At 37.2% G+C, this 22311-nt stretch overlaps 2 protein-coding genes across 5 annotated transcripts in view; both read left to right on the forward strand.

Annotated features, from left to right (window-relative positions):
• The window catches only part of SMARCAD1 (SWI/SNF-related, matrix-associated actin-dependent regulator of chromatin, subfamily a, containing DEAD/H box 1), an 86213-nt gene that overhangs the window by 10522 nt on the left and 53380 nt on the right, over window positions 1-22311 (forward strand). For 3 of the 4 annotated variants that reach the window (XM_033214835.1, XM_033214834.1, XM_033214836.1), the window contains exons 3-5: window positions 9859-10036; window positions 18068-18236; window positions 21087-21153. In XM_033214835.1, the coding sequence (XP_033070726.1) occupies window positions 9859-10036; window positions 18068-18236; window positions 21087-21153 (414 nt within the window). Of the gene's footprint in view, window positions 1-3615; window positions 3707-9858; window positions 10037-18067; window positions 18237-21086; window positions 21154-22311 lie in introns of all 4 variants that reach the window. The other variant, XM_033214837.1, reaches the window with a different exon arrangement.
• Window positions 6059-6696, forward strand: LOC117085684 (histidine triad nucleotide-binding protein 1-like). The gene has a single exon (XM_033214838.1). The coding sequence runs from the start codon at window positions 6151-6153 to the stop codon at window positions 6526-6528; it is 378 nt and encodes a 125-aa protein (XP_033070729.1). The 5' UTR covers window positions 6059-6150; the 3' UTR covers window positions 6529-6696.

Consider the following 22311-nt stretch of genomic DNA (forward strand, 5'->3'; position numbering starts at 1 on the left):
AAATTCCCATGTCTGTTTGCATCTTTGGGTCTGTTAATCTGTTCCTCTAATCTTAATTTACTAGATTATTTTAATTTGTATGGTGTTATATATTTGATGTATCTTAGATTTTGATGTGTTTTTGTTGTTGTCGTTGTTTTCTCTTTGACCTGAAAGTTGTTTAGAAGCAATTTTTATGGGATTTTGTCCCTCTTTAAAAAATTTCCAACTGACAGAAATTTTGCTTGCATATTTTTATTAACATTTACTTCTAATTTCACTGTTTAGTGACCAGAGAATGTGGTCTGTAGTATTTCTTCTTTGGGGGAAATCAGATTTTCTTTGTGGCCTAATATTAATTTCTGTAAAAATTCAAGGGTGCTTGGAAAGAAGACATAATCTAAGTACAGATTTAATTATATGTCACATAATAGATGAGTTTTATTATATCTTTGTTTTTCAAACTGTGGATCATTAACATTTATTGTGTCATAAGATCAATTTCTTGGGTCCTGACTAAATATGTATAACTACAATTTTTAATGGAGTAGAACAAATAGAAAATTACCAAAGTGTATTGCTTATAGTAAGAACTTCTCACATTTTCTTTTAGTTACACTTGCAAATCTAACAATCTGTGTGCTTAGGATCATAATCTGAAATATGTCCCTTACAGTGGGTTTCAGTCAAAAATGTTTGAAAAACACTGTTCTATATCTTGGTTTTTTTTGTGCTCTTGCTTTATTAAGAGCATGGAGAAAAGTTAATGCCTCGTATTTGACTCTTGACTCTTTGCCTTATATATCCTGCAATGTTTATGCATTTCATTATTAGTATGGAGTTGAGATACGTCAGTTATATTTTTATTGTAGGTATAAAGTCTGTTATTTAGAAGTCCCTCCTTTGGGTTTTACACTTTTGCCTTGTTCAATATTAATTGCATGACTTTCTTTTCCTTTACATTTTAATTAATTTTTTTTTTTTTTGAGACAGAGTCTCACTCTATCCCCCACGCTGGAGTGCAGTGGGGTGATCTCTCTCACTGCAACCCCCACCTGGGCTCAACTGATCCTCCTGCCTCAGCCTCCTGAGAAGCTGGGACCACAGGCATGCACCATGCACAGCTAGTTTTTGTGTTTTTGGTGGACACAGGGTTTCACCATGTTGCCCAGGCTGGTCTCAAACTCCTGACCTCAAGTGATCCACCTGCCTTGGCCTCCCAAAGTGTTGGGATTACTGCACCCAGCCTCCTTTATGTTTCACCCTTTCTTTTGGCTTAAATTTGAAATGGGATTTTTCCCTCATTTCATCTTAGAACGATGTATTAGAAACTACTTTTTAACTTATATTTAGTGTATTACTTTTCTAGAGTATTTCTTAGAGAGTTTGATTCATCTTTTGTTAGGATACTAAAGGTATTTTCCTGTCTACTATGATATGCAAATTAAGACTACAGATTTTATAGTCTATTGTTTTGGTAATAACTCTTTTGAGATGGTGTCTCGCTCCGTCACCCAGGCTGGAGTGTGGTGGTAGGATCATGGCTCACTGCAACCTCTGTCTCCTGGGTTCAAGCAGTTCTCGTGCCTCAGCCTCCCAAGTAGCTGGGATTACAGATGTGCACCACCATGCCTGGCTGATTTTTGTGTTTTCAGTAGAGACAGGGTTTCACCATGTTGACTAGGCTGGTCTCGAACTCCTGCCTCAAGTGGTCTGCCCATGTCGGCCTCCCAAAGTGCTGGAATTACAGGTGTGAGCCACTGTGCCTGGCCATATTTTGGTAATCTTCTAGGAGGGCAAATATATGATGTTTTTTAGTTGGTATTTGAAGGAATTGCCTTGAAAATCAATTGCCATGTGAAGGATTGAACAGGCTAGAGCAATACATGATTTGAATATCAGAAATGGCAGGGATTTATAATTCTGTAGGACAGGTGTAAAGGTTTAGATGTTTTTATTCTATTTTGGAAGATTGCCTTTGTTTATGGATTATCAAATTAATTTAAACTATTTCTATGTGAATTCATAATCTCCCACTAGTGATTTTTTGTTTGAAAGAGGCTTGATCTTGGACCATTGAAAACGTAAAACCAGTGGCAAGCTTGAATGCTTGTTTTATGGTAGACTTAGATACGAGAATGGGTAAAGGGTACTGGATAAACTTGGAATATAAGATTGTCTTCTTTTATGCATACTACTCATACCACTAGTGGGAAATTTCATTTGGAATTACTCCCTAGGGCCATGGAGTCTTCCTGCGTATGCTGATGATGTAGGTTCCCATTACCTTTGGTAATAAGAAATATCTTTAAAACAAGTTAGCCTTTCCTATTGTTTTTATATGAAAGGACAGGCTGTTTTCTCTCCTGTTCATTTAGCATTTTGTGTATTCTCTCATTGCACAAATTACGCTTATAACATAGTTACTCATGTACATGGCTACTTCACTCCTATTTCAAAAGGGCAAGTTGAACTGTAACTTGCAATTGTTTTGCTTTAATATCCCCCACCTCCTGGTACAATGCCTTAAACACAGACCGTATTCAGCATATGTCAGAAGTGAATAGTAGCAAATGTCTTTTCTTTATAACTGTTTCTGCTTTTCCCTGTTCTTTCCTCTGTTTTTGTAGTTTTCTTTTTTGCTTCCTGTCTCCTTTATGGTACTACTTAAAAGTACTTATTTGCTTTAAATTAAAAAGCATCATTGCAGCAGGAATATCTTTTTAGCCATTAGCTCTTAGCTATTTTGCTGTTGCTTACTTCTAAAACTAGTTCAAATAAACAAATCTTGTGTTCAGCACCATTCTAATTCTGATTATTGACTATACCAGTAAGTTGATATATTATAAACAGCTTTTACTGTATCCCATCAGTTTCCTTGTTTTATTTATTTATTTTTATTTTTATGTTTTTGAGACGGAGTCTCGCTCTGTTGCCCAGGCTGGAGTGCAGTGGCGTGATCTCGGCTCGCTGCAACCTCTGTCTCCCAGGTTGAAGCAATTCTCCCACCTCAGCCTCCCGAGTAGCTGGGGCTACAGGCGTGTGCCACCACACTTGGCTAATTTTTGTATTTTTAGTAGAGACAGGGTTTCACCACGCTGGCCAGATTGCTGTCGAACTTCTGACCTCAAGTGATTTGCCTGTCTTGGCCTCCCAAAGTGCTGGGATTACAGGCATGAACCACTGCGCCCGGCCCTCATCAGTTTTCAGAGTGTGGTCTGTGAACTTTTCAGTGTTCCCTGAGGCCTTCTGAGGGTGTCCACAAGGTCAAAACTATTGTCATAATAATATTAAGACACTGCTTGCCTTTTTCACTATATTTATATTTGCATTCATGGTGCGGAAGCAATCATAGGTAAAATTACTGGTGCCTTAGCACCACGGAACAAGGCGAGGCTCTAGACTGTTCTAGTAGTCAGTTTTTCTTAAAATTGTGTAAATGCTGGTTTCACTTAAAGAGTCTTGATGAAGCAGTAAAAATTAGTAATTTTTTAAAATCTCAACTTAAGAGATGTCTTTTTAGTATTTTGTGAAATAAAATGTGAAGTACATATTACTGTATACTGTACAGCAGTGATCTCAAGGGAAGGCATTTGAGCAGTTGCTTTGCACTAACCAGTCACTTTTCTTTCCCAGAACACTGATTCACAAAGTATGGTTATACAAACCTAGGAATTTGGCAGATGTTTTCTCAAAATGAACGAAGTGGTACAAAGAAAACAACACAGTATGTATTGCCAGTGATAAAACCCCAGTTTTCAAAGGAAAGTTTGAATTTTGGAAAACTAGTGTCCACAGCTGTGAGTTTGACAGCTTCCAGATACTTAGACATTTCTGATAAGATCAATGGTGATATTAACGAAAGTAATTTTTTAATATAATATCATGAAATGTATCAACATTTGGAAGATGGAAGATGTGTATTACTCAGTGAACCAGTATGTTCCAAATGACCAAAGCACAGTGTTGGAAAATAATACATGGTTAACGGTTTTAATGTAATAGAATGCAAAATGTTTTTTCTTATGGTTCCTGATTCCACATTGCAACTAACTCTAAGAAATTACCACCTGTCAAGTTTGGGTTTAGTATCAAAGAAAAATATTCACAATAATCTAAAAAGGCTATGAAAATACCCCTCGCTTCTCCGACTACTTTGTGAGGCATAATTTTTTCATAAAATGAAATGAAAATAATGTATTGCAACAGATTAAAGGTAGAAACAGATATAAGAATCCAACCATCTTGTATTAAACCTGAGATTTTGACAAATATAAAATAGTGTCACTCATCTGACTAAATAAATTACTTGTGGTAGGGATATATAGTTTTCATGAAGATACTGTAGGGGAGCCAGAGATCACTTCCAACTCCCCTTTAGCTCTTATGTGGGCTCTTTTGGCTGAATCTAGAAACCAGATCAACACCAGGAGGATTACAAAAGAAAAGCATACCATTTTATTAGGTTTATATGTACATGGAGAGCTACCCGAGAGAAATCAGAACTGACCAAAACAAATGTTTTTTTACTTTTTAGACAAAGAACAATAAATTTGAGAAGAAATGATAGGCCAAAGGGGATCTGGCAATGGGCAGCAAACTTTTAGGGGAGTCACTAGGAGACAAGGGGGGGGTGTAAAACTGGTGGAAGATAAGTGTTACTTTGGTAAATATATTTAATCAGGTCTGTTGCAACCCCGAATTCTCAGTCAGTGGTGATAAGGGCTATAGTTTCCCCTTGGTACGGAGAGGGTACCCCTCCCAGAGGAGCCTCCTTGACTTGCTGCATGCAAGAAGAGACAAGTCAGCTACCCATTTCTGAAACTACAATTTCTCAGGTGTTGTCAATTCATATCAATGGTTTGGCATATTTCGAAATGACATCTTTCATGACTTCAATATATTATGTTAATATGTGAAATGTTTGGTTTTAGATAAATAAATATTTAAACATTCACTTTTAATTTTATTTTCTAGTATGGTAAGTATCAGAAATACAGCTGACTTAAGGAAAAACTATTTGGGACTTAGAGTACGAAGGGGTTCTGAGTTGAAGAAATGTTGTATCATAGCTTTCCCTCACCCTCCCCCCAGCCCAATTATACTATTTCCTCTGTTAATCACTTGCCAAGCAGGCTGTGAGGATGCCACTTGGTTCAGTACAGTCTACATGCTTAATGTATATATTTTGAGAGTATATTATTACATATCTGATAAATGCTAAGTAGTTGAATACATAATGGGAAGTAAGCCAAATTTTATTTTTTTTCTGTATTCTTTTTCTGTTCTGTTAACTAAACACATTAAAGGTTCATTTTAAAAATGGGGGCTGGGCATGGTGGCTCACGCCTGTAATCCCAACATTTCAGGAGGCTGAGGCGGGCAGATCACCTGATGTCAGGAGTTTGACACCAGCCTGGCAAACATGGTGAAACCCTGTCTCTACAAAAAACACAAAAATGAGCCGTGCGTGGTGGCAGGCGCCTGTAATCCCAGCTACTAGGGAGGCCGAAGCAGGAGAATCACTTGAACTCAGGAGGCAGAGATTGCAGTGAGCTGAGATCATGCCACTGCATTCCAGCCTGGGCGACAGAGCAAGACTCCATCTCAAAAAAAATAAAATAAAAATTGGTATGTCTTCACCATGTATTTTGTACTACAGTCTATGTGAGGGAGAAAAACAAAGAATAGGTCAATAAAAAGTCGTGTTCAGAATGTTCTAGTTCTCGTAATCCTCACTAATAAAATGTTAGGCCCCCCCCAACAGGTGAAAAGATTATTCATTTTTGATCTGCAGTCCACTCTACTCCCTCCTGTCTTCATTTTTAATAAAGAGCACGCGGTGGCTCACATCTGTAATCCCAGCACTTTGGGAGGCTGAGGCGGGTGGATCACAAGGTCAGGAGTTTGAGACCAGCCTGGCAAATATGATGAAACTCCATCTCTCCTAAAAATGTAAAAATTAGCTGGGTGTGGCGGCGGGCACCTGTAGTCCCAGCTACTCAGAGGCTGAGGCAGAAGAATCACTTGAGCCCAGGAGGTGGAGATTGCAATGAGCTGAGATCACGCCACTGCAGTCTAGCCTGGACGACAGAGCGAGACTCTGTCTCAAAAATAAATAAATAACCTTTCCAGCCTCTACCCTGGCCACCGCGCATTAGAGAGGCCGAGATGGCCAATGAGATTGCCAAGGCTCAGGTCGCTCGGCCTGGTGGAGACACGATCTTCGGGAAGATCATGCGCAAGGAAATACCAGACAAAATCATTTTTGAGGATGACCGGTGCCTTGCTCTCCACAACATTTCCCCTCAAGCACCAATACATTTTCTGGTGATACCCAAGAAACATATATCTCAGGTTTCTGCAGCAGAAGATGATGATGAAAGTCTTCTTGGACATTTAATGATTATCGGCAAGAAATGTGCTGATCTGGGCCTGAATAAGGGTTATCGAATGGTGGTGAATGAAGGTTCAGTTGGTGGACAGTCTGTCTGTCACGTTCATCTCCATGTTCTTGGAGGTCAGCAGATGCATTGGCCTCCTGGTTAAGCACGTTTTGGGGATAATTTTCTCTTCTCTAGGCAATAATGAAGTTAGGCAAGTTCCAGTATGTTAAATAACACACCTATTTTTGCCTGTGTATGGAGAGATTCAAGAAATAACTTTAAAACCGCATACATAATAGAAGACATCGTTGCATGGCTAAATAAATAAAAATAAAGAGAGTTTTTAAGGAAAACTGGACAATTCATTTTCTTGTAGCTTTTTTTTTTTTTTTAAGACAGAGTTAAGCTCTTGTTGTCCAGGCTGGAGTGCATTGCTGCCATCCTGGCTCACTGTAGTCTCTGCCTCCCGGGTTCAGGCGATTCTCCTGCTTCAGCCTCCCAAGTAGCTGGAACTACAGATGTACGACACCACTCCCGGCTAATTTTTTGTATTTTTTTTCTTTCTTTTTTTTTTTTTTTTTGAGACGGAGTCTTGCTGTGTCGCCCAGGCTGAAGTGCAGTGGCCGGATCTCAGCTCACTGCAACCTCCGCTTCCTGGGTTTAAGCAGTTCTCCTGCCTCAGCCTCCAGAGTAGCTGGGACTACAGGCGCCTGCCACCTCGCCCGGCTAGTTTTTTGTATTTTTTTAGTAGAGACGGGGTTTCACCGTGTTAGCCAGGATGGTCTCGATCTCCTGACCTAGTGATCCACCCGTTTCGGCCTCCCAAAGTGCTGGGATTATAGGCTTGAGCCACTGCGCCCGGCCTTTTTTCTTTATTTTTAAGTAGAGATGAGGTTTCACCACCTTGGCCAAGTTGATCTTGAACTCCTGACCTCAGGTGATCCACCCACCTCGGCCTCCTAAAGTGCTGGGATTACAGGCATGAGCCACCGCACCCAGCATCTCATAGCCTTTCTGAAGTGTCAGAAAGTAGGACTTTATCGTTTAAGTGTTCAATTGACATGCATTAGCTTTAGTTCCCATTTTTGATACAGTAAAGATCTAAATTTTTAGTTATATATATTTTTAGATTTGTGATTATCAGGAACACTTTGTAAAATCAGAGTCTAAAGTACCTCTGTACTTACTATATAGGAGTTTGGACTGTAATTTTGTTACTTTGTATATGATGATTATATGTAGGTTTCTTCATGTTTATCGCAATTAACATGGCTGTGACTTACTCCAATACAGAGTTGTTTGCTCAACTTGCATGCGATGTTTATAAAATTGTTCCTTTGGGAAAAAGTATGATTTGCTTTTTGCTATTGTTCCTAGGACTTCCTTGTAGGAAATAGAGAAATGTTTGTGTTTTGGTTCTCTCCAGAGCAGATAGTAGTTGTGTAATACTTGGTTATTTTTACAGGTTGTGTATCCCTTATCTGAAGTTCTTGGGACCAGAAATGTTTCTCATTTTAGATTTTGGAATATTTGCATATACATAATGAGATTGGGAATGGAACCCAAGTCTAAACACAACTGATTTGTATTTCACATACACCAAATTTGTGCATGAAACGAAGTTTTTACAGCATTTTTGATTATATGAGATCAGATGTGGAGTTTTCCACTCTTGGAGTCATGTCAGTGCTCAAAAGATTTCAGATTTTAGAACATTTTTTATTTCGGGTTTTTGGATCAGGATGTTCGATCTGTATTTACAGATATGGCTCGTGAGCCTCAGTAATGATCGTTATAATTTAGTGTTACAATTCAATGGAGGTGACTAAGAGCTTTAGGGTATAACAGTTCAGACTTTTGGACTTGGATTTCAGATCTACTTTCTCCTGTATGACTTTGGGCAAGTTGCTTTTTCTCTCAGGGTTTATTTCTCTCATGAGGGATATGTGTCCCTCATGATTGTTGTAAGGATTAAATGTTTGTTATATTTGAAGACTTGATAATGACCTACGAGAGAGTTAATGACAGCTATCATTTTTAACCTTTGAACTAAAGATTCAACTGGTTATTGCTTTTTAAAATTAATTTCCCAGACTAGGCACTATGTTTACTTTAATATGATTCCCTTCAATCTGATCCTTTCCTCCTAAAATATGTAAGGGTAAATGGTGGTTTTATTGGGAAAAGGGAAAGTAATATTGGAATTCACCCCTTGGAGAGAAGAGATCTTGGTGCAATACTTTATTGACCTGTTTTGAACAGACAGATGATACCAGTCACACTAGTTTTCTAGAACTTCCATAACAAAATGCTACAGATTCAGCGACTTAAATTTATTTTTCACAATTCTGGAGCTTAGAAGTCCAAGATCAACTTGGCATTGTTTTCTTCTTAGGCTTCTTGGCTTGTAAAGTGATCTCTTGCCTGCCTTGTCTTCAAATGGCCTTTCCTTCTTTTGCATCCCTGGTGTCTTGCTCTGTCGCCCAGGCTGGAGTACAGTGGCCGGATCTCAGCTCACTGCAAGCTCCGCCTCCCAGGTTCACGCCATTCTCCTGCCTCAGCCTCCCGAGCAGCTGGGACTATAGGTGCCCGCCACCATGCCCGGCTAATTTTTCTGTATTTTTCAGTAGAGACGGGGTTTCACCGTGTTAGTCAGGATGGTCTCGATCTCCTGACCTCGTGATCCGCCCGTCTCGGCCTCCCAAAGTGCTGGGATTGCAGGCTTGAGGCACCGCGCCCAGCCTCCCTTTTCTTAAAAGGACGTCAATCATATTGGACTCACAGCTCATCCTGTAGGCCTCATTTTAACGTAATCCTTTTGAGGGTCCAATCTCCAAATACAGTCACAAAGAATAGGGCCCACATGACCTCAATTAAACCTTAATTACCTTTTTAGAGGCCTTATCTCCAAATACAATTACATTTTGAGGTATGGTGATTGGGACTTATGAATGATGGGGAGGAGTACACAGTTCAGCCCATACACCACGTAAACATAAGAGCTAATGTTTATGGGATGCTGGCTATGTGCCAATTACTGAACTAAATGCTTTGCATATATAATCTAATTTTATATGCATATTAACTTTGTGATTATTAGTATCTTTTACAGAGGAGGAAATCAAGGCTTAGAGAACTTAATAAGATGAAGAGCTGGGATTGAAATCTTTTGGGCTATGGTGTTCGTGCTGTCTCAGGCAAAACCTAAGTGCTACAAAATAAAAGCACAAGAGAAAAGGATTAGAATATAAAACACAAACCTGTGTTTATTTTGCAATTTCCAGTGAAGTCTTGTTAGTAAACAACCTGTGAAACAGAAAATTTAACACCAGCCCTGGTTGGCGATTAAGTTTTTTCTTTAAAAAGTGGTGGGAATTTTGGTTTTTAGATTGGAAACAATGAATGAAATGTGAGATTTTAGCACGATTGTAATTAACAACAGATTTATTTTCCAGTTGCTCAAAACATTTTTCTCCTTTTTATTCTCTTGCAGAAGATTCTAGTGTCCCAGAAACTCCAGATAATGAGAGAAAAGCAAGTATATCATATTTCAAAAATCAAAGAGGAATACAGTATATTGATTTGTCTTCTGATAGTGAAGATGTCATTTCCCCAAATTGCTCCAATACAGTTCAAGAGAAAGCATTCAGCAAAGATACAGTGATTATTGTGTAAGCCGATTAATAATTTTATTGTATTTGCATGTGTACGAGATTTTCCAAGGAAAACCCTACCTAATTTGAGATATTTTGGTGACTTCCCCCCCCCTTTTTTTTTTTGTTTTTTTTTTTTTGCCCTGCCTGCCTTTCTTGGCCACATCTTGGTTATTTTCTCTAACTTAAAGACGTGGAGAGGTACAATGTGTGTGTTTTCTGGATAACAGTGATTTTTGGGGGGGGGAGGTGCGGTTAACAGTGATTTTGAGAACAGATACTTAATTTCCTTATTATAGAAGTTTAAAAGAATTATTTAGTACCTTTGATCACATATAACTGCTTTATGATTTATTCTTCAGTCCATGAATCAAGTCATTCTAACATGTTTATTGAAAACACTCTGAGCTAGACACTGTTTTATGATTAGGAATATAACAGTGAACAAACAGTGTCCTTTCTGCCCTCACAGCAGCTTCCTTTCTGCCCTCACACAGCTTATATTCTAGTCAGGTAGAAAAGTAATAAATAAAAGATGTAGTACGTCAAAAGATGAGTATTATGGGCAAAGGGAAGAGGAATAGGGAGCTAGGGTCAGGGAATGGTTTTTTTTTTTTTCTTTTTTTCTAGACATGGGGTCTTGCTGTGTTGACCAGGCTGCTCTTGGACTCCTGGCCTCAAGCACTCATGCCGTCTCGGCCTCCCAAAGTGCTGGGATTACAGGCGTTAGACACTGCACCTGGCTCGAGGGTCAGGCAATGGTTTTTAAAGAGCATGGTCAGAAAAGCCTCAATTGAGAAGACAGTGCTTGATTAAGAAGACAGTGCCAGAACAAAGACATAAAGGGGGTGAGAAAGTGAACCATGTGGGCCGGGCGCGGTGGCTCAAGCCTGTAATCCCAGCACTTTGGGAGGCCGAGACAGGCGGATCACGAGGTCAGGAGATCGAGACCATCCTGGCTAACACGGTGAAACCCCGTCTCTACTAAAAAATACAAAAAACTAGCCGGGCAAGGTGGCAGGTGCCTGTAGTCCCAGCTACTCGGGAGGCTGAGGCAGGAGAATGGCGTAAACCCGGGAGGCGGAGCTTGCAGTGAGCTGAGATCCGGCCACTGCACTCCAGCCTGGGTGACAGAGCGAGACTCCGTCTCAAAAAAAAAAAAAAAAAGTGAACCATGTAGATGTGGGGGAAAGAGTATTCCAGGCATTGGGAATATCATGTTCAGTGACTGTATTATGCCTGGTGTTTTGAGGGAGGGACATGATGCAGAGTGAAGGATCTGAAGTCATATTGTAAAGGATGAGATGAAGGATGGGCTTCATCACATTAGTTCCATAGGCTGTTTGGTTTTTATTCTGACTGAGATGGGAATTCCTGGGAGAATATTGAACAGAGAGGTAAAATTATCTGAGTTAGATGTTTAGAAGGTCTTAATGACTGTAAGGGAGCGGTAGTAAAAGCATAAATATTGTTGTAATAAGCCATCAAAAAATGATGGAGACGTAGATGAGGCTAGTGCCTGTGGGAGGGATAATAAATGGTTAGATTCTGGAATATACTTTTAAGGTGAAGCAAGAGAGGATTTGTTGCTGGGGATCATGTGGATTGGGAGATAAAGGAGTCAAGGGTCATCCTAAGATTTTTGGACTGAGCGTACTGGAAGGATGGAGTTACTAGGTACTCAGATAAAGATGGCTTTCTGGTGTGGGTGGGCAAACACCTTTTGAAGGAAAGTTAGCAATTCATTCTTGAACATGCTGTGATTGAGAACACTCCTAGACATCTGAATAGAGATGTCAAGTAGGTATAATTAGGTTTGGGACATTTGAGTTCTGGGGAGAGATTACATGTCTGAATTTACTAGTTGACAGAGTATTGGTTTGCTATTTAAAGCCATATGATTAGATGAAATCAGTGTAAGGAACACTAGTACAGTATAGCTGAAGAAGGGAAGTCCTCTTGGTTGAAATACTGAGGCTAGGGGAACTCTGGATTTTTAGGGTCAGGGAGATGAGAAGAAACTTGTAGAAGGTTCTAAGAAGGAGCAGCCATTGAGGTAAAAGGCTACACGGTCTTGTAGAAGTTAAGTGAAGATAAAGTGTTGTAAGAAGGAGCAAGAGATCAGGACTGTCTACTTCTGATAAGATGAGGACTTCATCTTAAAATGAACTTTTCACATGAAGCTGTGATAAACATGCCTCATTCTGAAATTTACTCCAAGGTAAAATGTAGGGAAGATCCTGCATGGTTAACCCTGAGGAAAATTGGCATATTTTGGGAAAATTGTAGAAAAGTTGCAAAAAAGTAATGCATTATCAACTCCCACAGTCTTTTCAGAATTACCCATTGATAGCATTTCCCCACAATTGCATTATCACTCTCTTCGTAAACAGCAATTATTACTGAACACTTTGCCTGTAGTATTTTCTCATTTATCTCCTAAAAACAAGGTCATTCATTCACTTGCATATTAACAGTAATATTTCAAACCCAGAAATACCAGTTAACACTAGTACAATACTATTATCTTATACACATTTCATATTTCATTTTGCCAGTTATACCAATAATGTCCTTTAGAGCCTTGCTACTCAAAATACTGATTTATAAATGAGGAATATGTCTTAAAATGCAAATCAGGTGCTGATTCCTTCACCAAGAATATCTTGCAGTGAAAAAAAAAAGACAACTGAACTAAGCAATGTGCTCAGTAACGTAGTTGTTCACGTTCTGTTGCTTGCTCCTTATGTTGTCATGGACAGACTACAGTTGGAGAACTAGCAGTCAGTCCCTGGACCGTATTTTCAGTAGTACTTTGTAGTAATTTTTTTTTTTACATTGGATTTAGTTTGTCATGTCTCTTTAAACTCATTTACTCTGAAACTGTTTCTCAGTCTTTTTTTGTTTCTCAGGATACTGACCCTTGAAGATAATAGGCCAGGCTTTTTTAGGATTTTTCTAAATTTGGATTTAACTAATGTTTCTTCATGGTTAAATTTAGGTTAAGTGGAAAGGATAGCACATACTACTACCTAAATGATCTTGTGTCCTCAGTGTGTCATATCACCCTGAGGCGTGTGTCAGGAGGCACATGATATCCATTTGTCCCATTATTGCTGAACTTTGATGACTCAATTAACATGGCCCCTGCTAGGTTTTGTCTATCAAGTTACCATTTTTCCCTTTGTAATAAGTAAGTTATCTGTGGAGAGATACTTTGAGACTGGGTGATAGTCCTATTCCCTAGCCAGCTTTCACTCAGTAGTTTTAGTATCTATTGATTTTTGCCTGATTAATTTATGATAATGATGGTTGCAAAATGGTGGTATACTAACCAGTGTTCTAGAACTTATACTTGTATTTGATAGTCTGTAAAGAAATGTTCCCTTTTCTCCCCATTTACACATTTATTTATGTGGTACAATAAATATCAAAATGAAATTATAGATGTGTACTTATTCAGTGGTTTATAATTTATTACTGTTATTCTTCATTTTGGTGCACAAATTTCTCAGTTTTGACAGCTGAGGGCCCCTTCAAACAGACTGTTGTGTTTGTGTGAGGGATTCCTATCATTTTCCTTTCTGGAAGAAGGTATTCCAGACTTGTACTTCTCCTACCTCAAGCCTGAAATTAAAATTAGCTATTTCTCCAAGTAGTTCTGGTTCTTTTTAGTAGGAAATGATGCTCGGAAATTGAGAAATTTGTTTTGTGTTCATTCTTTGCTGCTGATGAGGTAGGAATTAATGTCATTGCCCTTTCTGCGGAAGGACGTAGGAAATACTGGGGTGTAGGGGGTTGGAGTTAGGGAGAGAGAGAAGGAAATATGTGAAAATGTGTGTGTGTGTGTGTTTTTTAATCATTTGTTTATAATGATTCTGATAATTCTAATCTGTCACTACAGGGCTTTTCTTTGCCTCTTATTCTGTGTTGTCTTCTGACAGTGAGAACCCTGACTTCTACCAATGTCAGTGTATTTACTAATCTGCTCAGTCATCTAGTATGCATAAAATAGTTTTAGAATAGCTACACCCATACTACTTGACCATTAAGCCCACTAAGTAGAGTTTAAGATTTGTTTATAAGTTTTATTTTTGTCTTTAGATTGAGGGTATACAGTCAGTGCACTTGGATTATTAATTAGTTAATTTAAATGTTTTGTTATTCATTTGAAATACCATTAATTAGTTTGTATTCCTTTTAGGGTTTTTTACCTTGTTCTTTTCTTTTAAATTTTACTTTCAAATTTTTAAAATATGAATAAGATTCCAAAAATAAAAACTTTACAAAGAATGTACTCAAGAAAAGTATCACTCTCTCACTCTCTTTCCTATCCCTTCTCCTTTCAAACCTTAGAACTAATCAGTTTGTTTAGTCTATTGTCATACTTTCGTGTATTTTTTTCTTGTTTCTTACACAAAAGATAGCATACTACATGTGTGTATATTCATTTGTTCTTTATTTACTTAGCATTTATGTATGTATCTCCTGGAAATCATATCAGTTCTAGAAATTTTTACTATTTTTTGCAGCTCCATAGTTCTACATTGTGTGAACGTTCCTTATTTTATTCATTCATTCCCCATGTATGGGCATTTTGGTTATCAGTTTCTTAACCTTGACATTTATTGACATTTGGAGCCAGATAATTCGTTGTTATGAGGCGCTGTCCTGTACATTTAGGATGATTAGTTAAGTATCTCTGACATCACCCCACCAGATGCCAGTAGCATTTCCCTAGTCGAGACAATCAGAAATACCTCCAGACATTGCCAAATATCCTTTTGCAGCAAAACTACCCCCCGCCCAACTTTGAGAACCCACTGATGTAGATGCTAGAAACTCTGGCGGTAGATAAAATCTCCTAGGAAGCATTCATAGACAAGAAAGAACTGAAGACAGAGTCCTAGGCAGCTTCAGCAGTTGAAGGTGAACAAAGGAAGAAGAGTCTGTTAACGAGATTCAGAAGGACAGACTGAAAGGTGAAAGGAAAATTAGAAGTAGTGTTGTAGAATCCTTGAGGTGAGGGTGGGGCCAAATATTCAAAGATATATTTGTCAACAATGTACAGGACAACAAAGGAAAACTTAGGTAAGCTATGAAAAGTTTTTATTCCATTCAGCAGTTTAGAAGACATTATTGTCCTTAGTGAGAGCAGTTTCACTAAGTAGTTGTGCGAAAGAAATAAAAACAGTAAGTTTGACAACTCCATAAGAAAGGAGGTTGAAAATCAGTCTAATAAAATCTGTGAAATAGAGGAGAATTGGCTTTTTTTTTTTTTTTCCTGCTGTGTCCATAGTGCCTGGAAACCCTGGCACATGGAATTAATTTGAATTAATTAATGCAGTTTTGAGCAGATTGCCGGCTGGGGAGGAAGAGCTTATGAAGAGAGAGAAGATTCAGGAGAAAGATAGTAGATAGTTAAAGCAGAGTCTTATAGATGTAGAAGGGACTACTAGAATGCCTTAGCAGTGAGAGGGGACTTTGTCTTTAACAGGAAGGTACTTCTTTATCTTAGACTGGAAAAAAGAGCAAGTTGTCAACTCTGTTGTTCTTACAGGTTTTTTTCTTTTAAAGTTTCAAGCATGTAAGAAAATGAAGTAGTATATAATGAACACCTGTGTACCTTCTACCTGGATTTAACAGTTGTGTTCCATATTTGTTTATTGTGTCATCTATTACTATTTTTACCTGAAGTATTTTAAATTACGGACATCCCAGCATTTCTCCCTTATTACTGATTATGTATCTGCCATCTATCAGTGAACAATTCTCTAGTATCATTTAATTTGCACCTTATGTTCAGATTTCATGTATTTTATAGCTGATTTTTTTTAAAACCAAGACCTAAATTACATTTGGCTATTAGGCTTCAACTGTGTTAATCTAGAATGGGCCACTCCCGTTTTCTATTTCTCTAAAGAGATCAAGTCTTTCCTCAGAAAAAATAGGTTTTTCTTTTTCTTTCCTTTTTTTTTTTTTTTTTTAAGATGGAGTCTTGCTCTGTTGCCCAGGCTGTAGTGCAGTGGTGTGATCTCGGCTCACTGCATCCTCTGCTTCCTGGGTTCAAGCAATTCTCATGTCTCAGCCTCCCTAGTAGCTGGGATTACAAGCACCACCACCCCGCCCAGCTAATTTTTTTAATTTTTAGTGGGTGGAGTTTCGCCATATCGGCCAGGCAGGTCTTGAACTCCAGACCTCAGGTAATCCACCTGCATCGGCCTCCCAAAGTGCTGGGATTACAGGTGTGAGCCACCGCACCCAGCTGGTTTTTCTTTTTCTTCATGACATTATTTTCTATCACTTGTATTTCCTGTAGTCTGGAAGATAAATCCAAGCCATGATGATACTCATGGTCAACATCAATATTTAATACCACATGAGACACGTGAATTTGTTAGATCAGTGAGTCTGATCACTGGGTAAGCCAGAAGAGTAAATATTTTGGGTAAGCCAGAAGAGTAAATATCTTTGAAAGTGGTTATCCAGGGCAGGAATTATAGAGGGATTTCAACCTGAATGCTTTCATTTTCTCAGTCAGCTAAGAGGCAAAGTCAAGTAGGGAGCAGGGAATACAGAGAGGCAAAATGAAAATTCACAGTTGAGTACAACAGGAATGAGAAGTCTAGGTATAATAATGCAAAGGAAATACATGTGATTGTCTTCAAATTTTGAAGGACGGGCATAGTGATGAAGAGGTGTATTTGCCTCGTTACTTTAGAGCAGTTTCTCAGAGCTGATCTCAGGAATTCAACCTAGAAGCTTTTGAAATACATACTCTGGCTAGGCGCAGTGGCTCACACCCGTTAGTCCAGCGCTTTGGAAGGCCAAGGCAGGCGGATAGCTTGAGCCTAGGAGTTTGAGACAAGCCTGGGAAACATGGAGAAACCCTGTCTGTACAAAAAACACAAAAAAGTTAGCGAGGTGTGGTGGCAAGCACCTGTGGTCCTAGCGACTCAGGAGACTGAGGTGGGAGGATTGCTAGAGCCTGGGAGGCAAAGGTTGCCATGAGCCAAGATGGCACAACTGCACAACAGCCTGGGTGACAGGGAGTGGAACCCTGTCTCAAAAAAAAAAAAAAAAAAAAGCCACACATATTCCTGATCTTTGGGAATTTGCTTTTAGATGTTCTTAAGCATCACATATTGTACCATAAAGGACACAACAAAAATAACGTAAGTACATATAGAGAAATTGCATATTCTGGATATGTGTCTAAGAGAGCTATTCAGAAATAGAATTAGCAGCATAGCAAAGTCTGAGTTTGCTGATGTTAGGAATATACCTTAGTATAGACCCATCTTGCTTTCATTCTCTGGTCTCTAGCACTTATATTCATTTGTTACTATTCTAGTTCTGATCTCCAGAATGCCTACCATGTTTGAAAACCAAAATTTCAAAATGAGATTGTTTTGTCTAGGAAATAAATGAGTAAAATTTGACTCAAAATGTCTTTTATAAAGGATAAATATATAAAGTTAAATCGAACAGGAATAAAGTTAGTTGTTGTAGAATAAATCCTCATATGAAATACATGTTCTCTGTTTGCTCAGGAAATGTTTTGTTTCTGGCAGAGATTCCTTTATTGAATGGGACCTTTCTGATTTTAGCAGTTAGATCCTGATCACACCTAGGTAGGCCTGACAATTACTTTATCTTTGTATCCATTCAATCTTCATAATTTCTCAGGAGCAGCATATCTTCGTCTGATATGGAGAGTATTGGTGAAAGAAGATGAGTAGAGGAAGTGGGCTTGCAGTAAATGTGTGCGAATCCTAACAAAATAAATGCTAGAAGTTCGTTTTGTTCTTTTCCATCCCAGCTCAGGGTTGAGATTTTTTGCTGTGTATACTGACGTTGGTAATGTAGGTTTTTCACGTAACTACACTGAAATGGAAAAACAAAGTTCCCTTTCTGACAAGTGTAGATTACAGTTACTATTGAAAAGAACTGCAGATATGTTGTGCTATGTATATACATAGACTGTATAATGAAATAACATTAATGATACATTAAAAATGTTTTTTCCTCCTCTAAAAATATTTTTAGTTCTGAGCCATCCGAAGATGAAGAGTCCCAAGGCCTTCCTACCATGGCACGTAGAAATGATGATATTTCAGAATTGGAAGACCTTTCGGAATTAGAAGATCTTAAAGATGCTAAACTTCAGACTTTGAAGGAACTTTTTCCACAAAGAAGTGACAATGATTTACTTAAGGTTATATTCTCTTATAGTAATTGGTTATTGTAGCTGTAATGAGATAAAATCTCTCCTGCGTCCAGTGCTATAGTTAGTAGTGGATAGTCATTTTTCTAAAGATATCTTATGTTTGAAGATATTAACTATTAAAGGAAGTAAATGCCAGAAATTTATTGAAAGTCTTAACTTTTTGATAGATGAGGTTATTCATTTGTAAATAATGCAGTAACTGTAGCCTTAATAGCAAACATAGGTTGTGAGTTTTTTTGTTTGAGTGTTTCTAAAATGCATAACCTCCCCATTTCCATTAGAAATACACAGAAATGTCAGGAACCACTCCATAAAACTGTGACAAGTGTTTGCAGTGGCATTTAGTGCCCTGAAGCCAGCAATGCTAAACACCCTACGGTACAAAGGACAGTCCTGCGTAACTAAGGATAGTCCTGCCAGTAGCACTCTTGCTGAGAAATACTGATTTAACTACAGAAACAAAGTAAAGGAGTATGGTTGAACTGTAAAGTGATGTTAAGGTATCTCTAATTATAAGAGTAAAAAAAAAATTGACCAATTAAGTTTTAGGTAGAGAATAAATTTCTGAAGATTAATAAACAGTGTATTCCTAGCTCTGTCACTTATTAGTTTGATTATCTTAGGGGAATCATTTAATTGCAGGTCCTTTGTATTTTCCTCTTTGTATCTGTCATCGCTACTACCACTACCAGTTCTCCTCCCCACAATATGAGACTTAGGAGTTAACCATATCTGTATGGACTAGGCAGGTAACTTTTAAGTGGTAACTATAGAGTACATACTCTTTTAGAAAGAGGTAGCTGCTGTCTGGCTCCAGCAGGACATGGCCATGTGAACTATCAGTGATAGCCCATTTTTACTGGATGCTCACATTTTTCAAATAAAGCCATAAGGCTGGATTTTTGTTGAGGGTTAGTCACCACTTTAACAGCTATATTCCTATGCCTAAAATCACCCATTTAAAATGTACAGTTTAGTGGTTTTTACTATATTTAATAATGCAACTGTCACCATAATCTTAGTACATTTCAATGACACCCAAAAGAAACCTTGTATCCATTAGCAGTCACTCCAGTTTCCTCACTCTCCAGTTTTCGTCTCTGTCCCAGCTCCAGGCAACCACCAATCTATTTTTTTTTTTGCCTATTATTGATATTTCATATAAATGGGACCAAATATCTGATATTTTGTGACTGGCTGCTTTTACCTAGTGGAAGAGATTCATCGCTGTTGCAGCATGTACTTTGTTCCTTTTAATGCTAACTAATTTTAAAAAAGATAAAAATAAACATGCAGTTCAAGCCAAACAAAATATGTCTATGAACCATAGGTGGTCCTGTGCCTGCCAGTTTGAACTCTTAAGTGTAGATTACATTATTTTTATTCTATGTTATTTTTGACATGAATCCACTGGATTTTTCCCCCAAACCATTTTGATAACTGTCTTACTATTAGCTAAATGAAACTTTAGTGATATCTTGAGTCGGCATTTTCTCTGACAGCAGTGTTACTTATCTGCTAATGTGATTCTTTTTTTTTTTTTTAATGGAAACAAGTGTAGACCCAAGGGCTAACATATTTTAAAGCAGTAATAAAGATCTTCCAATAGAATAAACATGGAGTATTAAAATATTTAACATAAAGGGCCAAATCTCAGTTTAAAAATACTTTCACTTGATTGCCAATTTTTAATGTAGTTCAAAGAGTTGTTTTTTCTTGTAAAAATATCTTTCTCTGATTTTGTAATTTTATTGGAAAAATAAGATTGATATGCATAATTTCCCTGAACGTTTCATTAATCAGTATCTGAAATTGTGAAATTTAGCATATCACACACTCCAAAGCAGCGCACTCTCTTGAGGTAATCTGTATTTCAAGTGATCCCCTTCAGTTCTAGAGATTTAAAGGTAATGTTTATAAATTACTCAACAAAAGGTTTTAAATCCATATAAAAGAATTCAAGAGGTTGTGAAATAGTTCTAGGCTTGCTAAGAATGTGCTTTGGCTATTTTGAAAATGAAGAGGGGCCAATAGGATATATCTGAGCATCCAAGATTAGGAAAAATTAATGTGGAAGAGAGCACTTTGATTTGAGACTACTTGATTTAATACAAAAGGTACCTTATTTAAAAGTAAGATCTTTTTAAAACAAGTAACTCATTTGAAATATGGGAAGCTATAACAAGAGAAAAATAGGGGATTTTAGTTTCTTCTGAAATCTAAAATTACTGAACAGTGTATTAGAATGATGTCGTGCAAGTAATATATGCATATGTTCTTGAACAATTCAAACAATTCAGAAATGGAGTAAAATTTAAGAACCCTTATCCCATTTATCTTGAGCAGTATTAGATTTTTTTTAAAGAGTAGAATTGTCCTTTTTCTCCTAGAAATTAAAAAATTTAAAAAAATATAAATAGATGTCTGTCAGTCCCGTTTCCCCTTTCTGTCTCCATCTGACACGCACACATACACAAATGTGAGCATGCACACACATGCACAGAGTGCCTGCATGTTAAGTGTTAAGTAGGAAATTTTGTGTAAAACTTTGTAATTAAAATATAAAAAACCTGGAATATACTGTATATATGTGATTATATTTTAATTTTTCCTTTATAGTAAGGATGAGTCAACCTGATACATTGTAAAATACGCTTAAAGTTCAGACCTTTTACGTAAAACAGATTTTCTGAAAATGTATCATAGGACTTAATGAACTTAAACTATGACACACATACTTTCCTAACATGTTTATATTTAGTATATTTGTTTTTGAATATTTCAGTAACAATTCTTAAAGTGCTGATTTAAAACATTAATCTTTTCTCGTTCTGTTAGTTGATTGAATCAACAAGCACTATGGATGGGGCAATTGCTGCTGCCTTGCTGATGTTTGGTGATGCAGGTATGCCTGACTTAATTTTAAGCCTTGTCAATTTGTTGTTACATCGTAATAATAGTACCTTCTCATTAATATTGCTCCACAGTTTATCAAACACTTTTATGAATTCTTATAGGAACCTGTGAGGTATTAATAGTTTCACATTTTTTCCCTAGAAAGGAAAGAAGTTTCTCATTGATAATTTTACTGCTTTTCTACCAAATGTCATAACAGTGAAGTTTTGACAGGATATATTTTCTTTCTTTTTAAAGTGTAATTTCTAGTTGCATTGTGGTTTTATTATAGGTTTACAAATCTTAGTAGGAACATAATGTCTCAGGGAAAGTCGTAGCTGGTAATCAGCATTTCTTTTAGTAAATATTTTTTCATGTTTTGGGGCTTGGGATACAAAAATAAATGTATTTGAATGAGCTTGTAATATAGAAGCATGTCCAATTTTTTAATAAATGCTGTTTTTTTTTTAACTTGCACATACCAAAAAGAAAAGTAAAAATCACCTGACCCTACTAAAAAAGTATTTAAAGTAAATAGTTAAAGCAAACCCACACTTCGTTAACACCCTTAAATTATAACCACCTTTTATGTCATTCTCAGCTTTTTTCCTGCTTATATACACTGGCATACAACACACATACATTAGGTTACAAAATGTAAATATATTGGTTTGCATCTTTTAAAAAATCATTTAATAATTTGTCAGGGATAGCTTCACATTCCTCAGTGACTACCCACAGGATTAGTTTATTAACTGTTTCCCTATTAATTAGCACTTACGTTTTCATTATTGTAGTACTAAAGTAAACGTCCTTATACACAAATAGAACAAAGATTTATGTTATTTATGTAGGCTAAATTTCAAATTAGGATGCTAAAGCAAAGTGTTTGCACATTTTAAATTTTAATATGTATTTCCATGTCCTTTTGTTAAAGGTTATGCCAGTTTATGCTTTTATCAACAGTATGTTTGTGAATGCTCATTTTTTCTAAGTGGATTCTTTCTACTTTTAATTTTTTTTAAGTTTAAAATATGTACAAAAATAGAAAACAGTATGTGTTCCCATGGACCCATCATTCTTCAATAATTATCTACCTAATTTTTCTTCCACTAAGTGGATTGTATTTGAGTAGACGTCTACATAAGATTTTATTTTATCCATATGA

This window comes from Trachypithecus francoisi, unplaced genomic scaffold (assembly GCF_009764315.1).
Source record: "Trachypithecus francoisi isolate TF-2019V2 unplaced genomic scaffold, Tfra_2.0 Lachesis_group1, whole genome shotgun sequence".
NCBI lineage: Eukaryota > Metazoa > Chordata > Mammalia > Primates > Cercopithecidae > Trachypithecus > Trachypithecus francoisi.